This window comes from Palaemon carinicauda, chromosome 13, assembly GCF_036898095.1.
Source record: "Palaemon carinicauda isolate YSFRI2023 chromosome 13, ASM3689809v2, whole genome shotgun sequence".
NCBI lineage: Eukaryota > Metazoa > Arthropoda > Malacostraca > Decapoda > Palaemonidae > Palaemon > Palaemon carinicauda.
The window spans coordinates 33,605,008-33,618,552 of record NC_090737.1 but is presented as its reverse complement, the minus strand read 5'-3'; the positions used below and the strand labels follow the sequence as shown (position 1 = coordinate 33,618,552).

General features: G+C 46.6%; 1 protein-coding gene across 2 annotated transcripts in view; it reads right to left on the bottom strand.

Annotated features, from left to right (window-relative positions):
- Window positions 1-13,545, bottom strand: part of tefu (Serine/threonine-protein kinase tefu) — a 912,746-nt gene that overhangs the window by 712,213 nt on the left and 186,988 nt on the right. The window contains exons 43-44 of one of the 2 annotated variants that reach the window (XM_068385553.1): window positions 4,626-4,736; window positions 2,707-2,874 (exon numbers count right to left, since the gene is read on the bottom strand). The exons of the other annotated variant lie outside the window; for it this stretch is intronic. Of the exons in view, the coding sequence (XP_068241654.1) occupies window positions 2,707-2,874; window positions 4,626-4,736 (279 nt within the window). The remainder of the gene's footprint in view (window positions 1-2,706; window positions 2,875-4,625; window positions 4,737-13,545) is intronic. 2 annotated transcript variants of the gene reach the window in all.

Here is a 13,545-nt window from a genome sequence, read left to right as displayed (position 1 = left end):
GTCCAGGACCAATCTGATGTGGATTGCTCTGTGAGGGGATAGTTTCTTCAACGTTAGGAAGACTGCCATGGCCTCCAAGATGTTGATGTGAAAGGTTTTGAACTGGTGCGACCAATTCCCTTGCACTTTTCTATTGTGAGAATGGCCTCCCAATCCTTCCTAGGAGGGGCGGCCGTGTGTATCACCACTGACGGTTGTGGTGGTTGCAGGGGAATTGTCAGTGTTAGGCTCTTGGCTGTCGACCACGGCCTTAATAGCATGCGCAGTAGGGTCGGTGTCAACCTTCGTTGATCTCTTCGAGCGTTTGCTGCGTTTCTTCTCCAGACTCCTGACGCATCCTTTAGCCGTGCTTTTAGCACCAGGTCTGTCACTGCTGCAAACTGGAGAGAGCCCAATACTCTTTCCTGTTGGCATCTTAAAATCCTCTTGTATTGGATTCCTAACCATTGGAACTTTTGAGCTGGAGAAATGCGAGACTTCTTGCGATTGATCTTGAAGCCCAGGTGCTCCAGGGACTGGATCACCTTTCTGGCCGCTTGCAGACAAGTAGTCTTGAATGCTGCCCAACCAGCCAATCGTCTAGATATGCTATTACTTGAACTCCCTCGGAGTGTAGCTGCTGGACGATAGTATCTGCTAGCTTCGTGAATACCCTTGGGGCTACTCTGAAGACAAATTTTGCCTTCTGTAGCTTGAATCCTTGGTAGGAGGAGAGGGGGCAACTGACTGGTAGGTGTCAGTAAGCATCTGCCAGACTATTGAGACTGTGTACACCTCTTTGGGTAGAAGGGTCCTTATGTGTTGCAAGGTAAGCATGCGGAACTTGTTGTTCTCAATGAACTTGTTGAGTGGAGACAAGTCTAGAATGACTCTGAGTTTGTCTGAGTATTTCTTGGGAACACAAAACAGCCTTTCCTGGAATTTGATGGACTTCACTTTCTTTATTACCTTCTTGTTCAAGAGTTCTGAGGTATATTCTTCCAACAAGGGGGTGGAGTGTTGGAAGAATTCTGGAAAAGGGGGTGGAATTTCATTCCATCTCCACCAGAGTCCATTCGTGATTAGGCTGTGGGCCCAGGGATCGAAAGTCCACCGATCCCGAAAGTAAAAATGTCTGCCCCCTACCTGGAACCCCTAATTGCTTAGGGGTTCCTGCGAACCTGTTACAATGACTGCGTCCTCCTCTGCCCCTAGGGGGTTTCAGGAGGAACCTCTTCTTGGCCCTTTACCTTTGTAAGGCCGAAAGGTGGTCGAGTGCCTCTCAAAGCCTAGGTTAAACACTGGTGACTGGGCTAGCAGCTATTGAGGGACCATTTGGAAGGTGGTTTGAAGCTGGGCTACCATTTAAGGCACCGTAGCCATGGTCACGGCCGGAAGTTGTGCAGGTCTACGTGGTTTTCTTGCCTTCTTGTTCTTAGGCGGGGGACCTCCGTCTCAGGAAGACTTCCTGTTTGAAGACATGCCCCACTTTTGGAGAAGGTTCCTATTCTCTGTGGCTGCTTTGGCAATGACTTCTTGGACCACTTCTTATGGGAAAAGGTCCTTGCCCCAGATGCACAATGAAATTAGTTTTCTGGGCTCGTGTTTCACTGTTGATGCGGCGAACACGTGCTCTCTACAGGTCCTCCTTGACTTGATGAAAGCATATGTCCTTCACAAGGGTACCCATGTGAGACTTAGCTAAGACGATGTACATCTCCGGGGCGTTATGTAGGCCTGCATACATCGTCTCCTATTCCTTTCTCATAAGATGATCTGGCCACTTTGGAAGGTTCTCGTTGAACTATTGGCCTGCTATCTCTGGATCCAACTTTGAGACGGAGAAGGTTAGATGTACATCTTTCCACTTCTCCTCGCAGGTAGGCATAGCTAGATAGAATGGCTTACATTCCTCTAGGATTGGGCAGGGTTTGCCCTTTTCGACTGCTTTAATGCCACAGTAGAGGGCTTTCTCTGAAAAGGGAAAAGCTCTGGAGGAAGAAGCAATACAGGTAGGATGCCTCTTGCTCAGTGCTGAGACTTTGGAGTTGGTATATCCGGCTCCTTTCAGGGTCTTGGTAAGGATGGCCTGTGCCTTGTCATGTTCAAAGACAATGACTTCCTTTGGTACCGTCTCCTCACGGGATGCAGGTTCATCTCGCAGTCTCACATAACAATCTGGGTAAGCTGAAAAGCTGGACCAGAATTCAAGATCTTCAAGTGGCTTGGCCCCCAAGTTCTCGGAGATGAATAGCTTACCATTCATCATGGGCAAGTGCTCCGTATACCTCCAGGGGTTGGTTTTGGAGCAGTGAGGGAGGACTAATTGGTAAAGGACCTCTGGTAGTGGTTCTAACATGTCCCAGTTACTATACCGACACTATTAAGAGTGAGCAAGCTAGGTTTATTCCTGGCATTCCATGCAACTTTTTTCTCTGGTATATTTAGCAGTATTATACCTTAGAAATGGTGCTATGAGGAGCATTTCACGGAACGACGCAGGTCGAGTCCAGAAATTATCTTTTTAAAGCAACATACTGACGTTTTCCACATTTTCAAGGCACCCCCAACCCTTGTTCTATCTAAATTAGAGTATAATTAACTTGAACTAGTCATACGATTTTTAACAACTCCAAAGTTATTTCCAATTAAGTTTTCATCAATGATTTAAGGTATATTGCATTTTATACTAAGCACAGTTAATAACAGGAATTGAAATATACTTACCAAAGTTGAGTGAAGTACCTCTCGTACACCTTTCTGATGTGAAGACAAAAGAGCTCTTAGAATGGATGATCTTGCTGTCATTATTGGCTCCATATAAGTATAGCACACATTGCTCACCTCATCTCTTGAAGTCCAGGTGCTCTCCAATTCATTTACAGACCTGATGAACTGAAATGGAACATTCTTTTTTAATTAACTATTTGAATGCCATTGGATGTAATTCTGCTCTATTATTAGACTCCCTTCAGTGCCATGCAATGTAATTTACTTAAAATAATAGGTTTTTGCTCTTTATTCTATTATTTACTTGTATAAAATTTTAAACAATATTTAACATTATATATCAATGGAAAGAAAATTCAGTCAGCTTCACAATAATGATTGTTGTAAAGACTTATCTGATATAGTTTCTGTGCTAAGGTTTAGTTACGTAAAATGTTGAGAAAAAGGGCCTGTGGCTTGAGTGCCAAATATTTTGGGAGGGATTGGGGCTCAAGAGTTATTCAAAACAATTTTTAAATGTAATTTGTATATTTCCTAGTTATAAAATATGACAAATTCGTAGATAATTTGTATTTTTCCTAACTATAAAAACCTTAGCTATTTAAAAGGGGTATTACTTTCGGCGTAGCTGAAATGACGAGCCATTAAATTTTAATGAGGGTTAAGTCTCACACACCTGTGATTGAGCTCACTTTGCTTAGAGGTAGGACTTCAAGGGGGATAGGGCTGGCGGGAAAGTTTGCTTAAATAGCTAAGGTTTGTATAGTTAGGAAAAATACAAATTATCTGCGAATTTGTCATTTGTTCTGTAACTGGAATACACACCACGCTATTTAATAGGGGTGACTCACCCATTAGGTAGGGTGAACGTCCCAGCCAATCTGGCCGGGGGCTCCTTATCTGAGTGGGTCAGTACTAAAAAATAAGGAGTCCCTGCACCTTGCTAAAACCTTGCTATGTAAAGTTCGCGACCTACACAATCTGTGTGTTGAGGTATATAGAAATGTGACTGTCCAGGTAAATTTATTCAGAGATCTTGAGAAGGAAAAACTGTGTAACTAAGACTTTCCCAATACCACCTCGTTAATGTATGGGGACGCAACAGTTTTAGTTTTAATACTAGGTACACAAGGGAGCAATATTTACCTGCAGTGGTTTGAGGTCAGCTGTGCAGAGAACCCAGGATGCAGCTTTCCCCAAGAGAGGGGAGAATAAAGAAAAGAATAAGGGCCAGTCAAACCTTTTCATTCACGCAGACTAAAATCGGGTAACAATGCCCTCAACCTTCTGCTACTTGTCCAAAAAGGAGCTTGAGGTTTTAAACCAGCTGTTGTGCAGTCACCACAGGACCGATAGAGAACGTATCAAGTCTCCTGTGGGTCCCGTCTTGCAGGTAGTGGGATGTGATTGTGGTCTGACGATTTCACACACTAGCTTGAAGAACCTGCGTCACTGAGAAGTTTCTCTTGAATGACAGGGATGTAGCCATATTGAATGGATAAGAGAAAGACTGACAACCAAAAAACAAAGGTTAAATTAATAAATATAACCCCGAACCAAAAGATTTCAAGATTAAATGAAATAGAGAACAATAAAACGATAGCCCAAACTCAAAAAACCTTGTAAATCACCGAATAACGTCCAAACAGAGTAAAAAAGCAAATTTCCAATATGACAGCCAGCGATGCGGGCAGAAGAAGATCTGAGGCTTGTAGGTATAGTTCCACCTGATGTACCGCGAGGGCGCTGGTGTACACCTGGTATATATACGGTAGCACGAGATTTGAAGTTCTGCCAAGGCATCAGGAGACTTTAGCCATTACATAACCAGCGGGTAAGTTTTATATTTAAAAAAACATATTTCATCACGAAGTTATGTTCATATTCCAAAATTTCCATTTGCATACTACACCTACCTCATTCTCGGAATTTTTACTGTTGAGGCAATTGGCAGCCGTTTCCACTTCCGACAGAATTTGTAATTGGCTAAGAAGGGGATAAATTGTACTGCTACTCTCAACCTGGCTCTGCAAACAGTTAAAGAACTCAAAATACATATTATAAGGTACCAAAACATTTCAAAATAACTGTAACTTAAGCATCAAGGCAATTTCATTCATGTTGCCAGAATCATTGGTAAATTTATAACTTAAAAAAATTAGTATAAGAGAGTTGAATTAGGAACATGAAGGTTTTTTAGCAACACTTCAAAAATTTAATGACCATGACTGAAATTTCAACAAAATTCAATCAAATGCAAAATAAACTACGGTATAAAGGCAGCTCTGAATAGAAGCTAGACCAATTGCTTATCAATTCTAGCAAAACCACTAAAAACCTTTGCTAAATAATGATGGAAGAATAGGGTGAACAGAAAATAGTAAAGTGGGTTAAAGAATGATAAAAAGGGTTTTAACTCTAAAATGAATTACTTCTATACTTACTTAGAAGCATCCGCTTCATGACCTCATAAAATAAAAATTATCTTTATGTAAACCACCATCTCACCAGGACAAGAAGGCCCTCCAAAGGAAAAGTCATTTGAAAGATTCACCACAGAACAGCCAAATTGAGCTCTATCAAAATTCACGAAGGGTATAAGCCTGTTACCTCACATTTACTGTTTAAACATGATTAGTGACAAAAACTAATGGTGCTATTTGAATCAAGAAAAGAAAGCATAAAAAGTTGATGTGCTTCACCATTTCAACGGGGTCTGACCTATTCAAGTGTGTGATGAGGATGACTCACAAAGTACTTTTTAACTTGATATTTCATCACTTAGAAGTTTAAAAAATAAATTGTTAGGGAAGAAAATACTTGAAATGCAATGCCCAAAACAATAAAAGTGATAAGATTTCAACTAATAAATAGGATACTGTACATCTCCCTATTTGGATAAAGCAGGAGTGAGCAGTCATGGGATATTATTATTACTTGCGCTATAACCCTAATGGGAAAACCAGAATGCTTTCAGACCAGGGGCTTCAGCAGGGAAAATAGCCCAGTGAGGAAAGGAAACAGGAAAAATGAAATATTTCAAGAACAGTAATATTGAAATAAATATTTCCTGTATAAACTATAAAAACTTTAACAAAACAAGTGTAAGAGAAATAAGATGGGATAGAATAGAGTGCCCGAGTGTACCGTCAAGCAAGAGAACTCTAACCCAAGACAGTGTAAGACCATGGGACAGAGGCTATGGCACTAATCAAGACTAGATAACAATGGTTTGATTTGGAGTGTCCTTCTCCTAGAAGAGCTGCTTACCATAGCTTAAGAGTCTCTTTTACCCTTACCGAGGGGAGAGTAGCCACTGAACAATTACAGCACAGTAGTAAACCCCTTGAGAGAAGAATTATTTTGTAATATCGGTGTTATCAGGTGCATGAGGACAGAGGAGAATATGCAAAGAATAGGCCAGGTTATTCAGTGTATGTGTAGGCAAAGAGAAAATGAACAGTAACCAGAGATAAGGATCCAAAGAACCCCAAAACTCTCTAGTGGTAGCATCTCAATGGGTGGCTGGTCCCCTGGCCAACCTACTACAAAGGCATGGAACAGGATCTACCCTTTCATATCCAGTTATATCTCTAACGTAAGAACCTTCAACTTAAAACATTTTTAAAGATACGAACATGCGTGCCCAAATATATAAAAAAAAGATGACGAATTCTTAGATAATTTGTATTTTACCTAATTATACACACCTTAGCTATATAATAGGGGTATTACTTTCGGTGTAGTTGAAATGACGAGCCATCAATTTTTAACGAGGGTTAACTACCCACACCGCTATTTAGTGGGGGAGTTAGGGATGGTAGCTTGCTACCGCTCCCACTTACACACCTGTGATTGACCTCACTTTGCTTGGAGGTAGGACTTCAAAGGGGATAGGGCTGGCGAGCAAGTTTGGTTCAATAGCTAAGGTTTGTATAGTTAGGAAAAATACAAATTATCTACAAATTTGTCATTTGTTCTGTAACTGGAATACCCACCACGCTATTTAATAGGGGTGACTCACCCATTAGGAAGGGTGGACGTCCCAGCCAATATGGCCTTTTGGCTTTACCCGGGGGCTCCTTACCCGAGTGTGTTAGCAATGAAGGAATGAGGAGTCCCTGCGTAGCAAGGTTTGCGGCCTACGCAAGCTGTCTGTGAAGTTATGTAGAAATGTGACTCATCCTAGAAAGTTATTTCGAGTTCTTTAGATGGAAAAACTGTGCACTAGGACTTTCCCAATAGCACATTGCTTATCACTATTAATCTTAATACTAGGTACGCAAGAGAGCATGGTTTACCCGGAGGGGTTTGAGGTCAGCTATGCAGAGAACCAAGGATGCTGCTTTCCCCAAGAGAGGGGAGAATGAAGAAAAGAATAAGGGCCAGTCAAACCTTTTCATTCATGCAGACTAAAACCGGGTAACAATGCCCTCAACCTTCAGCGACTTGTCCAATAGGGAGCTTGAGGTTTTAAACCAGCTGTTGTGCAGCCACCACAGGACCGATAGAAAACGTATCGAGTCTCCTGTGGGTCACGTCTTGCAGGTAGTGGGATGTTAATGTGTTTTGACGTTTCCACACCTCAGCTTGAACAACCTGCATCACTGAGTAGTTTCTTTTGAAGGCCAGGGACGTAGCTATGCCCCTGACATCATGTGCTCTGGGGCGACGTGATGGAGAAGGGTATGGATTCAGTGCAAGGTCAATGACCCTGCAAACCCATGCTGAGATAGTGTTCTTGGTGACCCTCCTCTTGGTGCTTCCTGTGCTGACGAATAGTGCAGGCACATGAGGACAGGCTGCTGCTGTTCTCTTGACGTAGAGCCTCAAACTCCTTACTGGGCATAGTAAGATATGGTCTGGGTCATCTGTTACAGTACGGAGACTTGAAATCCGGAAGGAGTCGAATCAAGGATCCGCTACTCTCAGGCTCTGAGTCTTAGCAATAAACTCAGGGACGAAGTTGAACGTTACCTCTCCCCCATCCCCTTGAATGGGCGATGTCGTATGAGAGACCATGTTCGCTGACTCGCTTGGCCGAAGCCAAAGCTAGCAAGAACACCGTCTTCCAATTAAGGTGGCGATCTGTTGCCAGGCATAATGGTTCATAGGGAGGTGTCTTAGGAGACCTGAGAACTCAAACCATGTTCCATGGGGGAGGTCTCACTTCTGACTGGGGGCAGGTAAGTTCATAACTGAGTTTGAGTAGAGAAAGTTCTAGCGATGAAGAAATGTCCATTCCTTTCAGTCTGAAGGCGAGGCTTAAGGTTGAGCGATAGCCTTTCACTGCCGAGACTGATAGGCGCATTACTTCACGCAAATACACGAGGAACTCCGCTATTGCTAGAATAGTGGCATCGAGTGGAGATATACCCCTTCTACGACACCAACCACAGAAGACTTTCCACTTTGCCTGGTAGACTGCTGCTGATGATTTTCGCAGGTGTCCAGACATCCTGATTGCAACTTGTTACGAAAATTCTCTCTCAGAGAGGAGATGCTGGATAGTCTTCTCCAGGCGTGAAGTCGTAGCAAAGCTATGGCTTTGTGGAAGATGTTGGCGTGTGGTTGTTTGAGTGGATTGTGTTGTGGAGGGAGTTCTCGTGGAGTTGCAGAAGGTCCAAGAACCAATCTGCGTGATGCCATAGTGGAGCTATGAGATTCATTGAAAGATTGATCGATGTTCTGGTCTTATTGAGTACCCTCCTCATGAGACAGAACGGGAGAAAGGTGTAAACGTCGATGTTGTCCCACCATTGTTGAAAAGCATCTTGCCAGAGAACCTTGGGGTCTGGGACTGGGGAACAGTACAGCGGGGGCCTTAAGTTCAGGGCCGTTGAGAAGAGGTCCACAGTCGGAGAACCCCGAAAAGTCAAGACTTTGTTGGCTACTATATGATCCAAAGACCACTTGGTACTCACTATCTGAGATGCTCTGCTCAAGTTGTCGGCGAGCACATTCCTATTGCTCAGAATGAAGCGTGCTGATAGTGGTATCTAGTGGATTTCGGCCCATCTCAGTATCTCTACTGCTAGATGGGATAGTTGCTGTGAAAAAGTACCTATGTGTTTGTTAATGTAGGCCACTACGGTGGTGTTGTTGCTCGTCACCACCACAGAGTGGCTTTCCAGGAACTGTTGGAACTGTTGAAGGGCGAGAAAGATGGCCTTCATCTCTAGGAGATTTATGTGGATGTACTTTTCTGACACTGACCAGAGGCCTGAGGTCGTGTGGTGCAGCACGTGGGCCCCCTCCGGGGGGAGGACAAGAAGGTCCACTCTCTTTCGTAGATTCTCGTCTGTCACCCACCACTGGAGGTCTGTGAGTTCCAGAGGTCCCATGGGGATCTGTATGTCCAAGGAATCTTGAGCTTGATTCCACCGGGCCTTGAGTCGCCATTGGGAACTAGATGGGCCAGCAATGAAAGGTGACCGAGGAATCATAGCCACGATTGGGCTGGAGGTTCTTCTCATCTGAGAAAAGGTCTTGCAACCTTTCTCAGCCTTGCTATCCTGTCGTCTGATGAGAAGTCTTTGTGGAGAATGGTGTCTACAATCATGCCTAAGTATACCAGTCTTTGATAGGGAAGCAGAGAGGACTTCTTGAGATTTACCATGATCCCTAGATCCTAGCAAAGTCTCAGATTAGCCAGTCATCCAGATAATGGAGGAGACGAATGCCAATCCTGTGTGCCCAAGATGACACTAGGGTAAACTCTGGTGAAGACTTGTGGTGTTGTGGAAAGATCGAAGCACAGCACCTTGAACTGGTATATTCTGTTGTCTGGGCTGAATCTCAAGTACTTCCTTGAAGAGGGATGGACTGGGATCTGGAAGTACGCATCCTTTAGGTCCAGTGAGCATATGAAGTCTTGCGGTCTTACTGCTGGTCTGACCGTGTCTGCCGTCTCCATGCTGAACGGAGTTTGTTCGACATACTTGTTCAGAGCTGAGAGGTCGATGACTGGTCTCCAGCCTCCAGACACCTTCTTTATAAGAAAGAGTTGACTGAAGAACCCTGGGGATTTGTCGAGGATCTCTTGGAGAGCGCCTTTCTTCAACAAGGTCTGCACTTCTCCCCAAAGGGCTTGCCCCCTTGCCGATCCCATGGCAAGGGAGTTCAATGTCACTGGATTCCTGGTCAGGGGAGGTAGAGATGTTATGAACGGGACGCGATAACCTAGACTGATCATGGAGATTGTCCAGGAATCTGCCCAGAGTTGCTTCCACCTGTTTGCGCAACTTTGTAGGCATCCCCTCACTGGTGGAAATGCAGGGGAACTGCCTATCTTAGAGTTTGCAGCCTTGGCTGCTCCCTCTAGGCTTTTTTCCTCCCATGGAGGACTTTTTGCCTTTCAAGTCTTTGACAAAAAAGGGCTTAGACACCGTTGTCTTCGCTGCAGTTTTTGTCGTCGTTGTGGTCTTGGTTGGACGGGACTGCTGTGGTGCTAGAGGTTTATAGGGCTTAGATGTTAAAGCCCTATGGAGGAGGGCGTCTTCATGAGACATCCTCCACCTCTCAGAAACATGTTCCACATCCTTAGGCTCAAACAGATGGGACCCGTCTATGAAGGAATGTCTGACCCTATTGATCCCGACGCTAGGGACCTTCTGGTGGAACCTCTCAGCTACTGCACCTCGACGTTTCAAGATGGTATTTGCCCACAAGTTCGAGACTTGGTAGGCAAGAAACTTGATCATTTGAGTACCTGAAAGTAGGAAGGTTTCCATAACTTTCCTGGTATGTTCCTTGGAGAAATCCTCAGATCGTATCAGGATACCTAAGGTCCCTAACCAGATATCAAGCCCCGAAGTAGCTTGCATGGCATACTTCGTGACCTTCTCCTGATTAAGGCTGCCGAGAACAAGACCTGCTGGTTGGAGTCTCTTTCAAGAGGGATTCCCCTGGTTAGCTCTTCGAGAGAGTGGTGAAGTGGAAGAGCTGAACTGGGTTCCTCCAGGACCTCAAAGTACATCCTCTGCTGTAAGCGAGGAGGTGAGAGGAGCTTGTTCGTGGTACCGGAACGGTTGGAGGAGGCAAACTCGGAGAGCTGCTGGGCAATCTTGTCCCTGGTACTCTTCACCCCTTGAGACCAGGGCAGGGCTGCACTGGTCTTTGAGGGTTTTTGAGTTCCAAAGACACGGTCTAGGACCGTGTCTTTGCCCTCTCGAGGGATGATCTCTGGGTCAGAAAACCCGTTGAGCCCTCATTAGAGTCAGAACCTGCCAGAATGCATGTTCTGACTCCTGCTGGTCTCCTCCTGTTGTAGGACTTGCAGCGAAGTCTCCTTCGTTCCCCAAAGGCTCTTCTTGGGGAGAGTTGCGGACATTCCCCGAGTGGCTGGCTGGCTCCATTCTAGCCCTAGTGGAGGACTTCAGCATGATTTTGGAGTCTTTGGATTCCTTCCTGGGAAGGAGGTAAGACTCCAACATCGATGTGTGTGGCATGTCCCTTCTGTTCTCAGACTGCGGGGAACTCTCGGTGTGAAAAGAGATTTCCTCCATTGGTGTGATGGGGGAGAGTTTCTCTTCGAGTGGTTCCTTAGGTGACGGGAGATCTTCGTCTGACAGGGATGGAGAGTTTGTCTGAGGAACAGGAGGAACTTGCCTCGATGGTCAGCATGGAGTCAGCTTCGCCCAAGGGGAAGTGACCGCATCAGAAACTCCTCTTTTCCTCTTCAAAGGGGTAGAGGAAGCCATGATTCTTTGCCTTAGATCTAGAGCTATAGGTCGCTCTGATGAGCGATCAGACAGGACAGGCTTGAAAGCCTGGGTTACGGCTCTGATTGAGGCACTGAACCAGGGATGCTGGCTGACAGAAGCACTATCAAACAGATCCTATGAAGGGAAAGGGACCAAAGGTTCCCCGGGGGGAGTTATTGGAATAGGTTGGTTCCCCTTAGAAGGTAGCTTAGGGATCCTGAACCCCTCTGCATGAAATTGTTTTCCTTCTCCCACAATGCGTGATGGTATGCGCTTGCGGAGAGGGAAATGAGGCGATGGCAACCTTGCCGGATGACATGCCTGTTGGTGTGCATGCTCGCGCACGGGAGAATATTGGCGCTCGCGCGAGGGAGAATAACGGCGCTCGCGCGAGGGAGAATAACGGCGCTCGCGTGAGGGAGAATAACGGCGCTCGCGCGAGGGAGAATAACGGCGCTCGCGCGAGGGAGAATAACGGCGCTCGCGCGAGGGAGAATAACGGCGCTCGCGCGAGGGAGAATAACGGCGCTCGCACGAGGGAGAATGTTGGCGAGCGCGCACGCAGGAGAATATTTGCACGAGCGGGCGCGCAGGAGAATCATGATGAGCGCGCGGGAGTGTTGGCGCACAGGTGAGCGCACAGGTGAGCGCACATGGTCTGATGAGCGCTGGAGCACAGGTAAAAGTTGGCGCACAGGTGAGGGGGGCAACGTGATTGTCGCCTCACCTACGAACTTGTCCGCGGGAGAGTGATGGCGTGCAGGTTTTTGCTGGTGCGTTAGTTGGCGCGCAAGATGGCAGCCAGGAGAGCGTTAGTGCGCAGGTGATGTGGAGCGCACATGTTGGCGCGCTGGTGCGCAGGAGAACATTGAAGTGCAGGTAACTGGCGCGTATGAGAGAATTGGCGTGCTGGCGAGCAGGAGTGTTGGCACGCAGGTGGGCTCTGGCACGTGTGTGCAGCGTGCATAGGTGCAGGAGAGCGCTGGCGAGCAGATCAATGCCGCGCAGGAGAGTGCAAGTGCGCTGTGGTGTGCTGACACGTAGGAAACACTGGGCATGTGTGCACAGGGTGAGCAGGTGATTGTGGGCGCGTATGCACAGGGTGAGCAGGTGAGCGTGGGCGCGTGTGCGCATGGTGCGCAGGAGAGCGCTGAAGATCAAGAGACTGATGGCGCCTAAGAGCATGTTGGTGCGCAAGCGCGTGAGGTTGCTGCCCTCTGAGAGGGCGAGCAGGATAAGTGGTGCGCCGAAGCATTGTGGATTGACTAGCTGCTGGTGAGTGCTGATCAGGGCGCGTAGGCAAGTGGTGCGCGGGGCGAGAGTGATGGCGTGCAGTAGCACACTTTGGAGAAGCTGTATTAGGCTCATACAGGAATGGCGATGGAAGGTCAGCAGGTCTGTTGGATGGATGGTCGACGTGTCCTTTAAAAGGACGACCATCCACCGAAGGAGACAGCGAAAAATCTGCAGAGAAGTCCAGGACCGAAGTCACAAGACTGGTAGCAGGTGCAGTGATGGACGAATGAAGGTCTAGAGGATCCTAAGAGGGGGACTGCGTTGAAGACATTGAACCAAACAGGTGCCTCCTCACCGCAGGTGAAGGAAGGCCTCTAAGGCGAAGAGGAAAGCGAGCCTTCCGACGGATGAGCTGTCTGGGGGCCGTTGGATCAGCAAGCTGACCGTTAGCAGTCCTCCAAAGAGGTGTCTCTGTAAGTGAACTACCCTGAGGGAGAGAAACACTAGCAGGAGAGACCGATGATAAACTTAGTTTCCTCCTCGGAGGATGGTAAGGAACGGGGGAAACTAAGTCGGCAGCTACAGTTGTAGAGTTCGGAGTAGCAGAGGAGGTGGGTGATGTCACATGAGACACCTCTGACACAGCAACGTCGACAAGAGTCAGGGGATCTACCTCTGACGGCGACGACGATTGCTTGACAGAAACACCCATGAGGGTGAACTCAAGCAGGGCCTCCTTGGAGGGCAAACCTGTGAGCCTCAAGGAGGACCAAATCTGAAATATGGAAGTTAGTGACAAGGCCTCACCTGGAGGGAGAGGTGGTGCTGCTTTGCTAGGGGGAAGCAACCTCATCTCTCGAGAACTGGGGTTGGTCAGAAATAAAATGGTCTACGC